General features: G+C 42.9%; 1 protein-coding gene across 1 annotated transcript in view; it reads right to left on the reverse strand.

Annotated features, from left to right (window-relative positions):
* Positions 1-209: 209 nt before the first annotated feature.
* The window catches only part of LOC148040838 (pyruvate dehydrogenase E1 component subunit alpha-1, mitochondrial-like), a 41,474-nt gene continuing 23,310 nt past the window's right edge, over positions 210-18,373 (reverse strand). Inside the window, exons 4-8 of the mRNA XM_087669150.1 lie at positions 1,250-1,345; positions 1,020-1,091; positions 876-929; positions 719-784; positions 210-609 (exon numbers count right to left, since the gene is read on the reverse strand). Coding sequence (XP_087525276.1) covers positions 565-609; positions 719-784; positions 876-929; positions 1,020-1,091; positions 1,250-1,345 — 333 coding nt within the window. The 3' untranslated portion in view covers positions 210-564. The remainder of the gene's footprint in view (positions 610-718; positions 785-875; positions 930-1,019; positions 1,092-1,249; positions 1,346-18,373) is intronic.

The raw sequence follows: 18,373 nt of genomic DNA on the forward strand, positions 1-18,373 counted from the left end.
GCAAGAAGATGACAGTCAAAATAGGCGTATTAGCAAATGAGGACAATCAACAACTGTCCAAAAATGCAGGATTTTCAACCATACATTGTTTCTCAAGAGCACATCTCCCACTAAACTTGATCGAAACATGTCACATAAGCAAGAGTCTCTAACCATCACTATAGCATTTGACCTTACAGGTAATGCTAACAAATCAATCACCCAGCCACTGATAAATCACAAAAAAGCTTTTTTCCTTCTCTAATAGCATTACACTGTATGAAAAGTACAGTACATGCAAAAATGACAAGAATTGAAACACGAGTAAATGTTCAACCAAAAGGCACAATGCTTCACTGTGCTCTGTGATAGCTCAATACAAGGGTGTGGCACAGGTACAATTCCCATAGTGCCCAAAAAAATAAAGCATTTTTGTTCTCACTGCATTGAATGAAAACTTTTATTGCAGCTACCTCGCTTCCACATCAAGAGACACCCTGCTACTCTGTCCAGCAACAGCTCAAAACCAACTGGTTGTAGCTAATCAGCAGAATACAGTTAGGCAGCTTGAGGCATCACATCTACTCACTGGGCAATGGCATATGAAACCTTCCGGTCACATCCAAAGATCTGGCAGAAACTTTTATATTAGTCATTACATAAAATATATACTAAAAATGAATATAATGACTGGACAAAGACAACAGCAAACCATAAAATATCAGTGCCTCAAAACTACCTCGGTGCCAAGCCCTTTGACATAAACATCTGCAAAGAGCTGTGATGGGTCTGGCTGAGGACTCTCCTGTAAGATAAGATTTTCAACATTTTTATGCCTGGTATATTTCAGGAGATAATAAACATATCACACACAACAAATTTGATTAGTATTTCACCTTTGCTTCAGCAATGGCATCTTCAACTTGCTTCTTTGCATCCTTTTCGATGTTCTGTGTCATGATGAAAGGGTGAAACTTCCCATGCAACAACTTTTGAAAACATCAAACATGACCTCTGGGGTTGACTAGGAGATGACATACCTTCAACTCAGCAACAGTAGCTATCTCTTTTGCCAATATTAATTTCCGTAACCTTTCAATAGGATCTCTCTCCTGTATTGAAAAACCAGTGAGGAGTTAGGAAGCTCAGGAAGCAAACTAGACCAAATTGAATTTTATACACCAGATAAAGTTATCCCTTCTCATCATTAAATTCTTGAGAATAAATCAGACATTCCACTTTAAAAACAGAAATTGAGGTAAGTCTTAACCTGTCGAACACCTGAGATCTCATCCCTGGTTCTGTAAGTACTTCCAGGGTCTGACATTGAGTGACCATGATATCTATACGTGTCCATTTCCAGCATCTGTGGAGGAAAGAAAAAAATAAAAATCGAAATCCAGGTGGGAAAATTCAGCCATGATATGACTAGGCAAAAAACAGGTGACAATTGCATATGTAAGACGAAATATGTGTTTAAAGTTTAGTTTTCTTCTTTTGAAGAGAAAGGACTTGCAGTGTTATCTATCTGGGAATAAATGTGTAAATGTGCTTGTTCTTGCTTGCGACGATTTACAGAGGAAACCATAAGTTTTACAGACCATAAACCAGTTTCTAAGCACGGAATTAAACAAGCATTCAACCCAGTACCATATCATGTCTTAAGGAAATGCCCATACATCCAAGAAATAAGCCGTAAAAACAAACTTTCCACCAGTGAATTGTCTGGTGTACATCTGCACACACCCTTTCACATGCCACCCAAACTTTATAGCAAATGTTGAAGATCACTTGTCTTGAACAGATTAATCCAATCTAATCTGGGTGCAACACTGCAAACAAAGCCCCACATAGACTCAAAAAGGCTTGTGTCAAGTTTCATGTCCCATTTGTTCTCTTCACATGTGGCCTAATCTTCTTTGGCAAAGATCCACCAACTCCTTGATGACGATAATGATGATCTTATATTGAATAATGATGTTCCACTATCCACCACCATCACAAATAGCACGTCACATGTGTGAAACTTTCAGCATGACCCCTCTATAATGCATCAACACTATTTTGTTACCAATCATATGTCTTGCACATTCATCTCCTGCTTGTGAACCTCAGTCTGAGTCAGAAAACGGGGGCATTAGGAGCTCTGATATTCAGTTTGTCATGTGTCTTGACGGAGCGCCAGTTTTTTCATCCCTCTGCTATATATAGCAGGGTGATTGGCTGCTGCCACACATTCACGATTTTAACCTCTGCAAGTTTCAACGCACTCCGACATTTAGGGATTCTCCTCCATCTTCAGATTCTGCCTTCCATCATCAGCCTGAGCTGGTGCCCTCATTTGACGCCTCGAACTGTATGCACTGTGCAGGGACTGGTCAGTCCACCTTGTATTCAACTTTCATTCACAATTCAGTGCAAATTTTATTCTTCCATTCTCTTCTTTCATTGAAGTCTTTCTCTTCCCTTCTCCCTTTGTGTTCATGTTTCCTCTTCCATTGCACGCTCTCACATATTTCATAAATGCAACAAATTTTAATGATCCACTTTAAATCTGCCATGCAATCAAGACATCAAGACTATGTTGACTAGAAAAACACCCCACAATCTATTGTATGCACAAATACTATTTCCATCCTCGCACAACTTGAGCCATGTCACAAACTGCTGCCCTCCATGCCATCACAATCAAGCGCATAACACTAGCCAACCCACCAATCGAAAAGAAGTATTTACTCCATAGCGTTCAGTTCCTCCAAATTGAGTTTGACCAACTACTCTTCAATCTAGTAATGCTGGAGATTGTCCATTCCAACACACCTAACCTTCAAACCATATTGACTATGTGATTTTGTGCTTACCTAAGGTAGCAAATACCTCCTTCGTAATAAAAAAAAAAGAAGGGCAAACAAAGTCAACCATTCCAAAGCAAGCACTACAAGTTGGTCTCGTTCTTTAGGGAGTGGAGCAGCACATCACAAGGACGTGAAATTTGTTGCTTTACTTAACATTTGGATTAATTTTTATTTTAATCAAATGTTTAAGTATGTCTTGCACATGTGTAGTGCAAATGAGATTATTTTATATTTACAAGCCAAGGACCTGAGGAAATTAGTAGATGTCAAAGGCAAAAGTTGTCTTAGGTAATGTTGCACAAATACTAGGTGGTATCTAGACCCTGAAATTGGCCTAAGACATTCTATTAGCCATAAGTATCAGTTAGTGACACGAGGGATTTGACATTTAATGGTACTTAACGCCAATCCAAGGGCTAAAGAAGACTTGGGATCACTTGGGGATGAATTAGCCAAGCCAATTCAATTGTTGGTTGGTCGTACTAATTTTATGAGCACTAAAATAATTATTAAATTAATTTTCAAAAATTTAAAGCTGAAATTTAATTTAATAATGCAAATAATGCTGAAAAACTTGGCAAAACTTGCCCATGCAAGTGGAAAATACGTTTTTTAAGTTGGGAGAGAGAGAGAGAGGGTCATTCCAGCCTTGTGCAAGCCGAGAGAGACAGAGAGAAGACTACCATAGCTACTACAACAGTTGACATGCCATTTCCAACCAGCAAGAGACTCTCCCAGAGTTGGTGACATGCCCTAAAAAGAATACAACAATAAGTGACTACATTTTGAGGGCTGTTTCAACCAATCAAACATCATATTCAGTGTGTTCCATCAGTGGATATAGCTATCATGACTGTCTAGACATGGTTGTAGCTGATTTATTTCATTTTCTCGCAATAGAAGTCTGAATTTTCTCTCTATTCAACATTCTCTCTTATTCTCCAACCATTTTCCAACCTTGCTCTAAAGATCTCGACATTCTAATCCTTGGAGGCTAAGAAGTTGCATTTCTCTCTCCAACCCACTAAACCACATGCCCAAACTCACTCATCAGCTGACAAAACTATTAACACCGTCTCTCGATCAAGCAACCACCAAGGTGCCTCCAAGAGAACCTCATGTCGATGTCAATCATACCAAAACTTGAAAATAGAAAAGAATCATAACAACTCTTTGTATCTGTCAAACAATGCCTCGCAATAGATACATAACTAACCTATCATCAATACCTCTAAGCATACGTGAAGATGTATTCTCCACCTTCGGCCAGACTGCTATAGTGTCCCCTCATGTAAACTCGGACTAGAAACCAACCCTGCTCTTTGCCAAGAAACAGCCCATCATGAACCTATAAGATAATCCCGACTCTAGGATTTCAAAACTTACCAAACTTCAATCAATATGTCAAGGAAATCCCTCTTTGGACCTGGGCATCTGTATACCTATATAGATGAGGCTCAACTACTCCACCTCACTACCCTCTCACACTCTCTCTCTAGCATTGGAGAGTCATAAGGGATGACCACATCACCTATACTAGAAAGCAACAAAGGGAGGGATTACCAAGCACTTCTCTCGATGTGAAGAAGACCACTTCTTCTACGCCTTGGCCTTCACTATGATCGGAGGATCCAAGTTAGAGGCGGAGAAGGATAATGACTAGGCAAAGGAGTCCATATCTTGCTTCTTCTTTTTCTTCTCCTTCTTCTTCCTTGAAGCTACTAACTCCTTACAATCCTTGCACAAATGTCCCTTCTTACCACAATGATAACACTAGACCTTTGACATCCTCCTCGTATCACCCCTCTCTAAAGCTACAAATGCCTCGTTAGAGCCACCATATTGAGATGGAAGCCTCCCTTCTAATCATAAAGATGCCTCATGCTCAAGCAACATCAAGAACATATATGTAAAGCTCACTAGTCAACCTGCATACATAATGTGGGTATTTTGGATCTACATAGCCCTTTGGCTGATCCATGTACACTTTCTCTTCTAAGTTTCCATCGATGATGTCTGGGACCGCAAAAAATTGGCTACTCCATCAAACTTTAAAGGGAGCTTGTAGAGCACAATCCCAATGAAATGAGCCTCTAGAAGCACAAACTACATAGACAAAGCTAATTCTTCACCTAAGTAACATGAAGTAAGAATGATTAGATAGTATCCTTAGACTCAAACTTGTCTCTGCTAGATTTGTCCATAGAGGGTAATTGAATGCATGGTCCAAGGATCCTCATATAACATCTAAAGCTTCTCCCATACCGCTGAAGATGTCCTATATAGGTGACCACCACTAGAACCTCCTTAAAGATACATCGAAGAAGAGCAAAATACACACAAGCATCATTGGAATCCCATGCAAGCACAACTTCCTCATGGTTGTCTTAGTCCCAATCATCAAAAAGAGGAGTGGAAGGCTAAGGATGCTGAATAGCTCCAAAACCAAGTACCACAATTGGTTCTACATAAACCATGCTTTCGTAATAGCACTCCAAGTGATTAAGGCCGTGAAGTTTGTCATTCGTAAAACAGCAAGGAGGAGCCATCTAGAGAGGACAGAAAAAGAAGAGAAAAAATACGGAGAGAAAGAGAGAGAATGCAACCAAACACAACATAAACTACATGAAGTACGAGTTTGCATGTAGTATCAAGGGAAACTGATCACAAAACGTCTGCAAAATCCGAGATAATCCAAGTGAGGACTATCAAAAAACACTAGCAGAAGGTTGAAGTCATTGTCACCCAAAATGCACAAAATGCAGCTTTTGCAGATCAAAACAGAGATAACCAAGCATTAAATGCAGGCATCAGCATTAAAATATTGCTAAAAAACAAAAAATGCAGACAGTTGATTGAAAACACAGGCTGTAGGGGCAAGAAAATCAGGCCATTTGCAACAGGGATTGGTCGATTAGGCTGAATGGAGGAAATACCCTCACCTTCCCCCAAGAGCAAAGGGTGGATCTACATTAGAACCCCTGTTTACCTCTGCTTCATCAACCGCTATTACCACTGAGTTCGTATTTCTACACATTCATCAAGTGGAGGAGCCTTCTCCAACTGCCTCAACTTCTCAGTAACCTCAACTCATTAATAGTGGTGCATTGAGTCATATGACTCCACTCAGGCAATTCATTACAAGCTCTATCCATCAGAGTTATCATCACTATTGGTGACATCTCTTTTGTGCCTATTAGTGGTGTCAACACCTTGCCTCTATTGTCTAACCGTCCATTGAGCCCCATTTCCGAGGCCCTACATGTTCCAAACTTGGACTTCCATCTTCTCTCAATTTATGCCTTGCTTGTGAGCCTCAATTTGAGTCAAGGACATTAAGAGCTCTAACATTTTCTTTCTCTATCATTTTATCTACTTTAGGCACTTCAAATGGAGGGCACATTAGTGCATTTATTTTTGGGCATTGTAGGCTGTCATTGGCACCTATATTTTCGGCCTAACCACTTTATCACCAATTGTGGTTCTAGTTTGCCTATATATAGGAGGCATGCCCTCTCACTCTCGTTATCCATCATTAATTCTTCGTGACCAGCCAACCCTCCACATTCTCTCATCCCCGTGCTACCGTCCAGTGCCCACACTAATGCATAGAGCGATGTGTTGGGGCTAATTGTCGCAGCCTTGTATCCTTTAGCCATTGCAGTTAGATGGTTCCTTCTCTTACCTATGTTCTCTTTCTGTCTCTTCTTTGTGTTCACTTTCCTTTCTACTACGCACTCTCACGTCTATCATATTACGTGTTTTGATAGAGGATGCAACTCTATTTAGAGCTTGCACTTCTTTTTCAATTGATTTGAGGTGTGTTCACACAGGCAAAGCATAGTTCCAGCCCCTTGCATTTCTTTATCAATGTGGCTAGAGAGTAACTGACACTAGGCAAGAGGCGATTTGCATTAGCATGCAACAATTAGCATTCTTATTTGGCACTTGCATTATTTTATTGATTTTGTTCAGGTCTGCCAGCATTTTTTGTATTCGCTGATGCAGGTCAATTTTTTGGCTGAGCATTATTTATTGTTGACCTCCCCCACTTACCTGGTCATTCTCCTTTTCAAATTTCCAGCATACTCCCACATTCAAAACTCTCCTCAATCTTCCGATGCTGCCATTAGTCATCAACTTGATCCGGTGCCCTTACCGACACTACGGCTACATGCAAGGATTGATCACTCCACCTTTTGTATTCAACTTTCATTTAGATTCAGTGTGGATTTTCTTCTTCCATTGCAGTCTTTCTCTTCCCTTCTCTCTGTGTTCATGTTCTTCTTTCATTGCGCACTCTCGCAATGAACCGATGCCCATAATAAGCTCTATTTATAGAGGATTTGGGTGCATTTATCCTACTACTCAAAAATAAGGCCATTTATTTTTGGACATCAATATTAATTGCTTTCTATGATTGTTTTAAGGAGACATAATTAGGGATTAATGAACAATAATTAGAATTACTACTAAACCTAATTTTAGTGGCTCAACAACCCTCTCATGGCCAAAAAGATGTGCCCAAGACGAGAAGTAAGTCATCTCTCCACCCTCTTTTATACCTGAAAGGTCCCACTACAAAGAAACCGAGGCATTGGATCAAGGATAAAGCAATGGGTTGCCCAAAGGACATACCATGATAGTAGAGGCAACGAATCTTCTTCAAGTAGCTTGATATAATGGGCCTTAGATTTTTCATTTTCTTTTTCTTTCTTTTGATAACCATTGACAATATATAAACAACAAAACTTAAGATTCTTACATCCTCCATGAAGCAAATTGTCACAAGACAAGGATGGTGAATAAGCATAGACAAAGAAAGGGTGATGTAATGGTGGGGGGATGCCACAATGTGCCAAAGTCGATCCCTCTTTTGATAAGGTAAAAGGAGACATGCTTACACAATGCAAGGAATTTCCACCTTGGATAGGCACTTGCTTTTGCAAGATTCCCCCCAACCAAAGTGCTTTGTTTCCCACTAACACACAATGCCTATGGATGAGTGATGCAAGGTATAATTCAAAGTGTCATGCTAAAACAAAACACTATGCACAATGCAATGGAACCACTTGGGTATCATGGAAATCATTCACTTGTCTAAGTGCCCATTTAAAAGTATGGTCATCAAGATGCGAATAGATAATGATGTAACTACATGAATACATCAATACTACGATCAAAATCCTATAAGCACCAAGAGAATGAGACTTCTCACCATCAAATAGTGGAAGAAGTAAGCACCAACTCACTCCCCATGTTGATTATGAAAGAGGGAGGAGAAATATCCCATTAAGAAAAGTGAACTATGTGTTCAGCTCAAAAGCTCTGAAATGAACAACCTTCATGTCCTCCTGCAAGGAAGTCAAGAAGCGCTGAAGGAAGGAAGTCTATGGGAGGGATGGCACACCAATCACACAATCCCTCAATTGTCATGATGCGGATTGGTTGAGGGAGTGGTCTAGTAGCCATATAATCAACCGAACTCCACTAATCATCATAAACACCTTGCGGACATGGTAAATGAGCATCAAGTGTTGGAGTATGATCCCCTCTCAAATGTGGAGCAAGGATAGTAATGCCCTTCCTAGATATGCTCAAGGTCCTAGGAGGAGTAGAGGGGGGGATTTGGGTGGATTACCCTTAGCTCTGGATAATATTCATCATCAAAATTATCAGTACATTTGATAATGCTCACAATATCTAATTTTCTCAATAAATTTAGCAAGCTGTGATTCGATCCTACAAGGAGTTACTTTGCTCCTCGCTCAGCATTGGATAAACCTATAGATACTTAGGTGTTGCATGTAGTACTAAAGTTCATGACATGGCTACTCTAGGTGTTTGCCCCAAAGAACGCATGTGGCCAATGTGACGTACATGTGCGAAAATGTGTAGAACGGCCCTCTACACATTGACATGTGAGTAAATTGTGTGGCTAGCTAAGTGATTGGAAGGATGGAGGGGCTTGATACACATGGATTGGATACACTTGCATGTAGATTCCAATCAATGTTTGTTTAAGAGTGAAACTTCCACCATCGTCGTATCACCACCAACCAGCTAAATACTAATTGTAGTTAAGTTTGCTTGGAGTTAGACAACAATCGGATCAAATACTCATGGACCGGTTGTGTGGCCTAGACTGAGTCAATGAAGGACATTAGGAGCTATATCCAGGTCCACTCATTTGGGCCATTTTTTGTCTTATTGTCTTTTGCCCCTATTTTTGGGCCGCATCCATCGTTTTAGTCCAAGGCACCATCCAAGAGTACTTTTACGGTCTCTTTAGAGTTATACCTTCTTGCCTATTTATATGCACAACTATCATTTAGTTATTATCACTTCCTACCTTCTGAATTCTAGAGGCCTCACTAAACCTACACACTATGGCATGTGGAGGGACTGAGAACTATTTTCAACTTTCATCTTAGTTTCAACTGAGTTCTCACTTCATTGAGGAGCTGATCATTGCTTTCTCACTTCATTGCCTTCGTCATTTCTTCTTGTTGGAGTGTTCCTCTTCTGCTGCTATCTCACACACCTCCCTCATTGGTAGGACACAATGTGAAGAAGAGTGTGGAGGCACTGCTAGGGTTTGCACTGAGAAAACAGTGTACGACCACGACAGAAGCACAACGAAACAAACACATACACAGAAAGTAAATCTCAAACCCTAAACACAAAACTCAAAACTCAAACACAAATAGAAGAGGGATAGAAAGAACACAACTCCGAAGTGAATGAATGCTGTAAATGAATGTAAGAGTATACAGTGTGCCCAAGGGGAGAGCAATGTGTTGAAGAGTGACGTCCACAAGAGACGGATCCCCCAAGTGTTGTGAATACCAGTCGAAGTGATAGAGTGAGAGAAACTGTTAGCAATCATGTTTGTCATGCCTTGTCATCTCCTGCCTGTGAGCCTCAGTCTGAGTCAGACGAGGACATTAGGAGCTCTGACATGTCTGTCATATGTTATGATGGGGGAGGCTAGTCACTCTTGACTTGCTGTCTTAGGATGTGTATTTCTTTTTGGCCTCTTTTAGTGGGCAGCCACTGGCTACCCGACCACTTTTTTGGTCACTGATGTGGGGCGCCCATTTTAGGGCATTTTTAGGGTTTGCGCCCATTTTAGGGTTAGGGTTTGTCCTTTTGCCTATTTATAGGCAGCCCCCCTCCCCACTTGATCACTTGTCTTCTTGCAGATTCCGACACTCCTCCCCCGTGGTGGTGCTGCCATCATCATCAGCCTGATCTAGTGCCCTCACTAACGCTCTGGGCTGCGTGCAAGGACTGATCAATCTCCTTCCGCCTTCCCGTTTGTATTCAGCATTCATTTCAGTCAGTGCAGATTTCTCTTCCTTATTTTCTACGTTCTCTCTCTCTCTCCCTCCCTGTTCGTATTCCCGCTTCCGCAGCGCACTCTCACATGGTATCAGAGCCGAAGGAGAGTACATGGAGCTGAGATTTACACGGGAGATCACCCAAATCTTTGCGTTTGCTGCTGGCCTCATCCCCAACAGCCAAGGCGGCCCTTCCAGGAGGTCACCAACCTTGCGTTTGCTGAAGGCGCCCCTCCAGAGGCTGCCACATCATCAACCACCACTTCCTGCTTGCGTTTCAGTCAGGGTGGCCACTCCTACAGCTGGGCGACATTTCTCTAGTCTGCGTTTTGCTGATCTGGCTGTCGTTCCATCTCCAGGCGGCTCTTCTCCTGCTGGCGACCTACTCCCAGCTGCGTTTTGGTGCTGGCGGCTTCTGTCTTGGTGCTATTCATCAGACAACCTTACGTTTTGCAGCTCCACGTGTCTATAGGCCTCCCCTGCCTGCGTTTTGGTGATCAGTGGCCATACTGCTGGTCATTATTCGGCATCGGCAAAGTTTTCTTTGGTGTTTTGCAGATTGGAATATGTCTTCTCATCAGTTTACGAGCTTTGATGACTCAGATGACGAGCTTTTGTCTCGACACTCATCTGAACGGAGGCGTAATTTCTATCACGAGGACCATCATCCGGAGTCTATTCCTCTTTTCCGTCCCCCTTCTATTCATGTATCTCGGCGAGCCCCTTCCAGTGGGCCGAAGATGCAGCCTTTGGTACCCCCTGTACAAGTACCCGTACTTCCTCAGCTGCCCAAAGAGAACCGGTTGGATGGCTCCAACTTTTCTCTATGGTCCTACAAGGTGGAGTGTGTCTTGGACTCCTTTGATCTTTGGGAGCTTGTTTCTGTTCCTATTCCCCGGCCTAAGGTGGATCCCGCAGATGGGACTTCTATGGATCGTGCAGCCTTATGGGATCGGCTCAATTCTAGAGCCCGATCTTTCCTCTTTCTGAGTTTGCAGGATTCTGTCCTTGTTCATGTTCACAGGTTGAAGACCCCAGCAGACGTGTGGAGAAAGCTCGCGCCTCTCTATCAATATGAGACGTTTGCCCACCGGATATCTCTCGAAAAGAAGTTGCGGATGCTCGCTATTGATGATAGTCCTTCCATGAAGAACCACATCAACAGATTACAGGATATGAGGGATGAGCTTGCATCCCTCGGTCGGACGATATCTTATGAAGACATGGCTATGATTCTCTTGACTCAGTTGCCATCGCCTCGGTTTGATGTCTTCTACACCAGTCTTCTTACTTCAAGGACCCGTGCCCAACTTCTATGGGAGGAGCTATCCCCGCTTGTCTTGGAGCATAACGAGCAACTCAGAGAGGTCAGTGCTAGTGGATCCGACTCCATTAGAGCCTGTGTTGCAAGTTCGGGAGGACAGAAGTCAAAGGCTAAGAAGAAGGACAATTCTTCAGGCTCTGACTCAAATTCAGAGAGACCGAAGTGCCCACACTGTAAAAATCGACACATCCCAAAGAGAAATGCTGGAAGAAGTATCCTCATCTTCGTCCGGGAGCAAAGGGTGGATCTACATTCTACACCAACTGTTACCCATGAGTCATTGTGTCAAGATTGTGGGAGAGAAGGAAGGAGTCTCACTTGTAGCTTTCTCGCTTGCACAATGGGAGAATACACACAAAGGTGGAGACTGAAAACAGTTTTCCTCTTCTTAGTTGTGTAAGCCAAAAGAACTCTAGTACATAGAAATAGAAGAACCCTATATATGGGTCTCAAAACCAAACTCAACTAACTAAGGTGGCATACTAACTGAGCCACGAACTAGAGTAGATAAGGATACCTGTCATCTAGCTATTATTCATGGGCGGTGTACCGACCGCATCTGCAAACTGACAAGTCGGTGACATAAATGCACAACGGTCATCCTGGCATATCACGAGTGGAGCTCGATATCTCAACGCTCCCCCTCGAGCTCAATCCCAATTCCTGCACACCAAGCAGGTCTCTGAACTTGCGCAGCTTCTCTGCGCCCAATGCCTTCGTGAATATGTCAGCTACATGATCCTTTGTGCTGACATAAACTAGATCAATAAGACCTAGTAAAACCCTCTCCCGCACATAGTGATAATACACCTTAATGTGCTTTGTTCTAGCATGATAGACTGGGTTATTTGCCAAGTGTATACTACTCATGTTGTCACAATAAATGACAACTGGCCCATCTGTAGGCTGATGCATATCATAAAGTAGCTTATGCAACCAAGCTACTTCACATACAGCCATTGATGCACCCCTGTACTCAGCCTCTGTGCTCGACAAGGCAACTGTAGGTTGTTTCTTGCTGCTCCAAGTGACTGCAACACTTCCAAAAGAGAACACATATCCACTGGTAGATCGTCTATCAGAAATACTACCAGCCCAATCAGCATCAGTGTATCCATGCAACTGTATCTGAACCCCAGTCTCATAAAATAGTCCTTACTGCAATGTGGACTTCACATATCTGAGTATGCGTCTAGCCGCATCTAAATGCGGTTTCCTTGGAGCCTGCATAAACTGACTTACCAATCCAACAGCATAGCTCAAATCTGGCCTAGTAATAGTCCTATAAATCAAACTTCCTACTATGCGTCTATACATAGTAGGGTCTTCCAGAAGCTCACCTGCATCTGCGCTCAGCTTCACATTCAGCTCCAAAGGAACTGAAATAGGCTTACAGCCTGTCATCCCATATTTGGACAGCATGTCCAATCCATACTGCCTCTGCAAGAGCTGTATCCCACTTCGTGATCTAATCACCTCAATGCCCAAGAAATAACGCAGCTCTCCCAAATCCTTCATCTCAAACTTCTGCTTCAATAGCATTTTCACATGAAGGATATCTTCATCACTGTCACCTGTCATAATTAAATCATCAACATAAATGACACGTAGCATAATACCTTTCTCTGTTTTTCTCACATAAAGTGAGAAATCTGCCTTGGAAATCTGAAAGCCAATAGTGAAAAAATACTATCCTATCTTGTCAGACCATGCTCTAGGTGCTTACTTCAAGCCATACAGTGTTTTCTTCAACCTGCAAACAAACTCAGGATGAATAGCATGCACATAACCCGATGGCTGCTCCATATAGACCTCTTCTTGCAAATCACCATGCAAGAAGGCATTCTTTACATCCATCTGATGTAAAGATCATTCCTTTGATGCAGCCATAGCAATGACTGCTCTTACGGTTGCCATCCTTGCAACCGGACTGAATGTTTCTTCATAATCAATGCCATATGTTTGTGCATACCCCTTGACTACTAATCTTGCCTTGTATCTGTTCACAGAACCATCTGCATTGTGCTTCACCTTATAAACCCACTTACACCCAATTGCATTCTTATCTTTAGGCAAAGGTACCAATTCCCATGTAGCATTTGCTTTCAAGGCATCCATTCCTTCATCCATGGCTTTCTTCCATTTTTCTTTTTCCATGGCTTGCTCAAAAGAAGTGGGTTCTGGTTCCTGTATCACTTTGACCATATATGCATAGTGAATGGCTGTAAATCCATCATATTTCAGCCTATCCACAGGATACCTAGCTCTGGTGGCAAAGTAGGTTCACTCCCAGGTGCTCTCAAAACATCCCTGGTCTTCCTTACTCCAGGTGTAACAATATAAGGAATACCCAACTCATCATCAATGCTCTGTTCTGAGCCACTGGATTCACCATCCACATAAAAGTGACCTGCATTCACATCAAACATGGGCTGATCTACCTTCTCTTTTCCTTTTCGTGATACCTAAATACCACTGTCTGCATTGCTTTGAGAAGATTCTCCTGATCTCAATCTGCCTGTCCATGGCGAAGAATGTAAACCACTGCTAGAAGACGCTCCAGGTCCACTCATATTTTGTGACTGCTGCTGTGAATTCTGTGCAGCATTACCATTTTGTGTATCTACATCATCAATCACATTTACTGGTTTATACCAGCTACTCATCTCATCAAAAACAACATCTCTGCTCACTGTAAACTTACGAGTAGAAAGGTTGTAGCATCTATACCCTTTCTGCTGCAGAGAGTAACCAATAAAGATGCAATTCTCAGCTTTTGGATCCAATTTGGATCTCAACTCATCTGGCATATCTGCACCTGAGTCAACATACCAGACATCGTTGCTTTCTTCTGCACTTATCACAGAATTGTTCATGTGCTACACCACAAACAAATGCTCATTTCTGTCATCACCCTGTCTACTAAAAGATGCATAATTCCCTTGTTGCAATTTGCCATTCATGATGTCATTCTGCTTTTTATAGCAATCTTTAGCCATATGACCCATTTTACCACAGTAGTAGCATTCAACATTGTTGTTTGCATTTTGGCCTCTTTGCCATCCACCATGACCTCTTTGGCTCCCCCTGCCTCTAGAGTTACCACATCCTCCTCCATAGGACTGGTTTTCTTGAGTTTGCTGCATATTCTAATTTCTATCACGACCTCCAGATCGGCCTCCTCTACCTCTGCCTCTACCTCTTCCAGCATTTGAGTAGAAAACAACTTCTTTTGAAGTTCCTCCTGAAGAAGATGCACCACCATTTCTCTGCTCCTCAGAAATTAGAAGAGCAATCAACTCCTCAAAATCAGGAAATCTTTCATGGACGGAAATGGATGTTCGGAACTATGCATAATTCTTTCCTAGGCCATTGAAGGTCACGGAAACTAAATCATCATCTTCCACTGGCGACCCAATGGAAACAAGTGCATCTGCGATCTCCTTCACCTTCATGTGGTAGTCATTGATGCTCATACTTTCTCTTTGCACATTGTGCAACTCTTGCTTGAGCTGCATTTTTTTCTTCTGAGTTGTGTTTTTAGTGAACTTCTTTGTTTTTTTCCGTTCGAATTGAGCTTCCTTCTCTGCCTCAGTTTCTGTCATGTCCCTCGATGGCTCTTTCCCTTGGTGGATCGGTGACCTATCTAGGGTCTCATCCACTCCTTCATTTTCTTGTTGAGCTTCTTTTACAACCTCTTGGATGATGGCCGTCAACACACTTCCATACCCGATGAAAAAGGCTTTCGAGGAAGGTTTTTTCCTTTGATTGGGAACATCAGGAAGAACTGATTCTTCTTCATTTCCTGCAACAAATTCCCAATATTCTTTTCCCATAAGGAAATTCGTCATTCTAAACTTCCATGCTTGGAAGTTGTTCTTGTCAAGCTTTTCAGTGACAATCTGTGAAAGAGAATCAAACGCCATTACAGAACACTGCAAAAAATTGTCACTGCAAAAAACACAGCTTCAGCCTCACAAGGGCAAATCTGCAAAACTGACGAAAGTGGTACTTGACCACACAGTCACTTCCTAGTGACGATTTTGCATCAACAAGAAATAAGGATGATTCTGTAACTCCCAATGTCTCTGCGCACAGGCATACGATGCAATTTCTACAATAACTTTTCACCGACCTGTAGAACAGTGGTCGCACAGCATAAAACTGGGCCTTTTCCTGAGTGCGTGCAAAAAACTTCTGCCTCCAAAACAGACTCCGAAATGGCCTCAAATCAAAAAAATAGGGATACCAGGGGCTAAAGCCTTCTCCCGCAGCATATACTGCCCTCTTGCCATACCGCGAAGGGCGTCTCAATCTGAGACAATGCACTCCTGCACTTTCCAACTGTACTACCTGCAGAGACTTGCTCCCAAACCAGAAAAATGAAAGCAACACTGATCCTCTTACCAGAACACCGCGAACTTGGCTTGCTTTCTTGAGCTCCTTACCACGAACAAGGCTCTGATACCATGTCAAGATTGTGGGAGAGAATGAAGGAGTCTCACTTGTAGCTTTCTCGCTTGCACAATGGGAGAATACACACAAAGGTGGAGACTGAAAACAGTTTTCCTCCTCTTAGTTGTGTAAGCCAAAAGAACTCTAGTACATAGAAATAGAAGAACCCTATATATGGGTCTCAAAACCAAACTCAACTAACTAAGGTGGCATACTAACTGAGCCACGAACTAGAGTAGATAAGGATAGCTGTCATCTAGCTATTATTCATGGGCGGTGTACCGACCGCATCTACAACTGACAAGTGGGTAACATAAATGCACAACGGTCACCCTGGCATATCACGAGTGGAGCTCGATATCTCAACACATTGTTCCTTTATATCCATGCTTTGGAGAAGGATCCTTCTTCCGTGGCTACAGTGTCTTCTACGCAGCCTAGGTTAGTGGACAGTGGTGCTTCGAGTCATATGGCTCCTCGAGCTGATTCGTTATAGAATCTCCGTCCATCAGAGGGTTCAGTCACTGTTGGTGACATTTTATCGGTGCCTATTAGTGGTGTTGGCACATTGCCTTTGTTTACCAACCGACCTTCGAGCTCCTTTTCACAGGCCCTACATGTTCCGGATATGGGCTTTCCCCTCCTCTTAGTTTATGGCCTTACGAGGCTTAGCACAGGAGTGATTTTCACCGAGCATGCCGTTGTTATTGAGGATTCTTTTACAGGAGCTGTCTTATCTACAGGATGGCAGGAGAGCGGGCTTTACAGGCTCCATTCCCCTTCTTTGATGCAGGGCCCTCCAAGGCAGTCTATTGCTACACCCGTTCCCGCTTGTGCACCTTCTATTCCACAGGTTCTTTCCCATCCCCTACCTTCTCCTCCGGTGGTTTCCTCGTAGCCCCCATCCCTTTCAGAGGGGGACGATCTCGGTGATGCGGCTGTGGATTCCCTGACCCCTAGTGTTTTAGAGGGGGGTTTCCAGGATCGTGAGGAGCTCCTTCAGGGGCAGTCTACATCGACGGACTTCATCGACATTGGCATTCCTCTTGCCACCCCAAGCTCTATTTCTTCTTCTGCCTTCAGCCACATCCAGGATCTGAGAGGGGATGTTAGCAGTCATGTTTGTCATGCCTTGTCATCTCCTGCCTGTAAGCCTCAATCTGAGTCAGACGAGGACATTAGGAGCTCTGACATGTCTGTCATATGTTATGATGGGGGAGGCTAGTCACTCTTGACTGGCTGTCTTAGGATGTGTATTTCTTTTTGGCCTCTTTTAGTGGGCAGCCACTGGCTGCCCGACCACTTTTTTGGTCACTGATGTGGGGCGCCCATTTTAGGGCATTTTTAGGGTTTGCGTCCATTTTAGGATTAGGGTTAGGGTTTGTCCTTTTGCCTATTTATAGGCAGCCCCCCTCCCCACTTGATCACTTATCTTCTTGCAGATTCCGACACTCCTTCTCCCCCGTGGTGGTGCTGCCATCATCATCAGCCTGATCTGGTACCCTCACTGACGCTATGGGCTGCGTGCAGGGACTGATCAGTCTCCTTCCGCCTTCCCGTTTGTATTCAGCATTCATTTCAGTCAGTGCAGATTTCTCTTCCTTATTTTCTGTGTTCTCTCTCTCTCTCCCTCCGTGTTCATATTCCCTCTTCCGCAGCGCACTCTCACAGAAACACCAAACACTGATCACCAGAGTGTGAGGAGATCGAGGCAACTACAGAGGATAATGCCTGATGATGTGGACGAAGCAACAAAATATAGTAATAGAATGCTGCAATAGAACGCCCCAATAAAACATGGCAGTAAAACGCAGCAGTAGAACGTGGTAGTAGAACATCGCAATAAAATGCGGCAGCAGAACGAGGTGATGGCAGCAGTCACGAGAGCTGGACCGCCACATGGTGGGAGACTAATGGCAGAGATCTGCATACAAGGGTGAGAAAACTGCACAGAAAAAATAGGACTGAATGGGGACAGCCTGTCTATTTATAGATAAGGATGGACCCTCCCAAATTAGGATTTCACTGAACTCTCTCGAACTACTCCCCATTTTAGGGTTTTCATTAAATTAAGCTTGTTTTGGGGCTGTTTAAGTGGCTTTGGAATGCATTTCTTAGCTCAACACACAGCACATTGGGAGATTGTTGTACTTGCAGGCACACAAACACATGCAATCATGTATGAAGAGGGAGTTACCTTGACAGTTGGATGAATCAGATTGGGGAAGTAATATTGACAACAAGATATCCACTATGGGCTTTTTCCTTAATGCCTTGGGATCAAGTGCCATCTTATGGAGAAGCAAGAAGCAGCCTACTTCTAAGTGGAGAATAGGGCTGCATGTGCAGCAGCCCATTTTGGGAACTAGAAACAATTCAGCAGCAAGCACTAGTTGATAAATATAAAATCCACAATA

The sequence above is a fragment of the Lygodium microphyllum genome, chromosome 1 (genome assembly GCF_053477565.2).
Source record: "Lygodium microphyllum isolate KBCC chromosome 1, Lygodium_microphyllum_v1.1.10, whole genome shotgun sequence".
In the NCBI taxonomy this organism is placed as follows: Eukaryota; Viridiplantae; Streptophyta; class Polypodiopsida; order Schizaeales; family Lygodiaceae; genus Lygodium; species Lygodium microphyllum.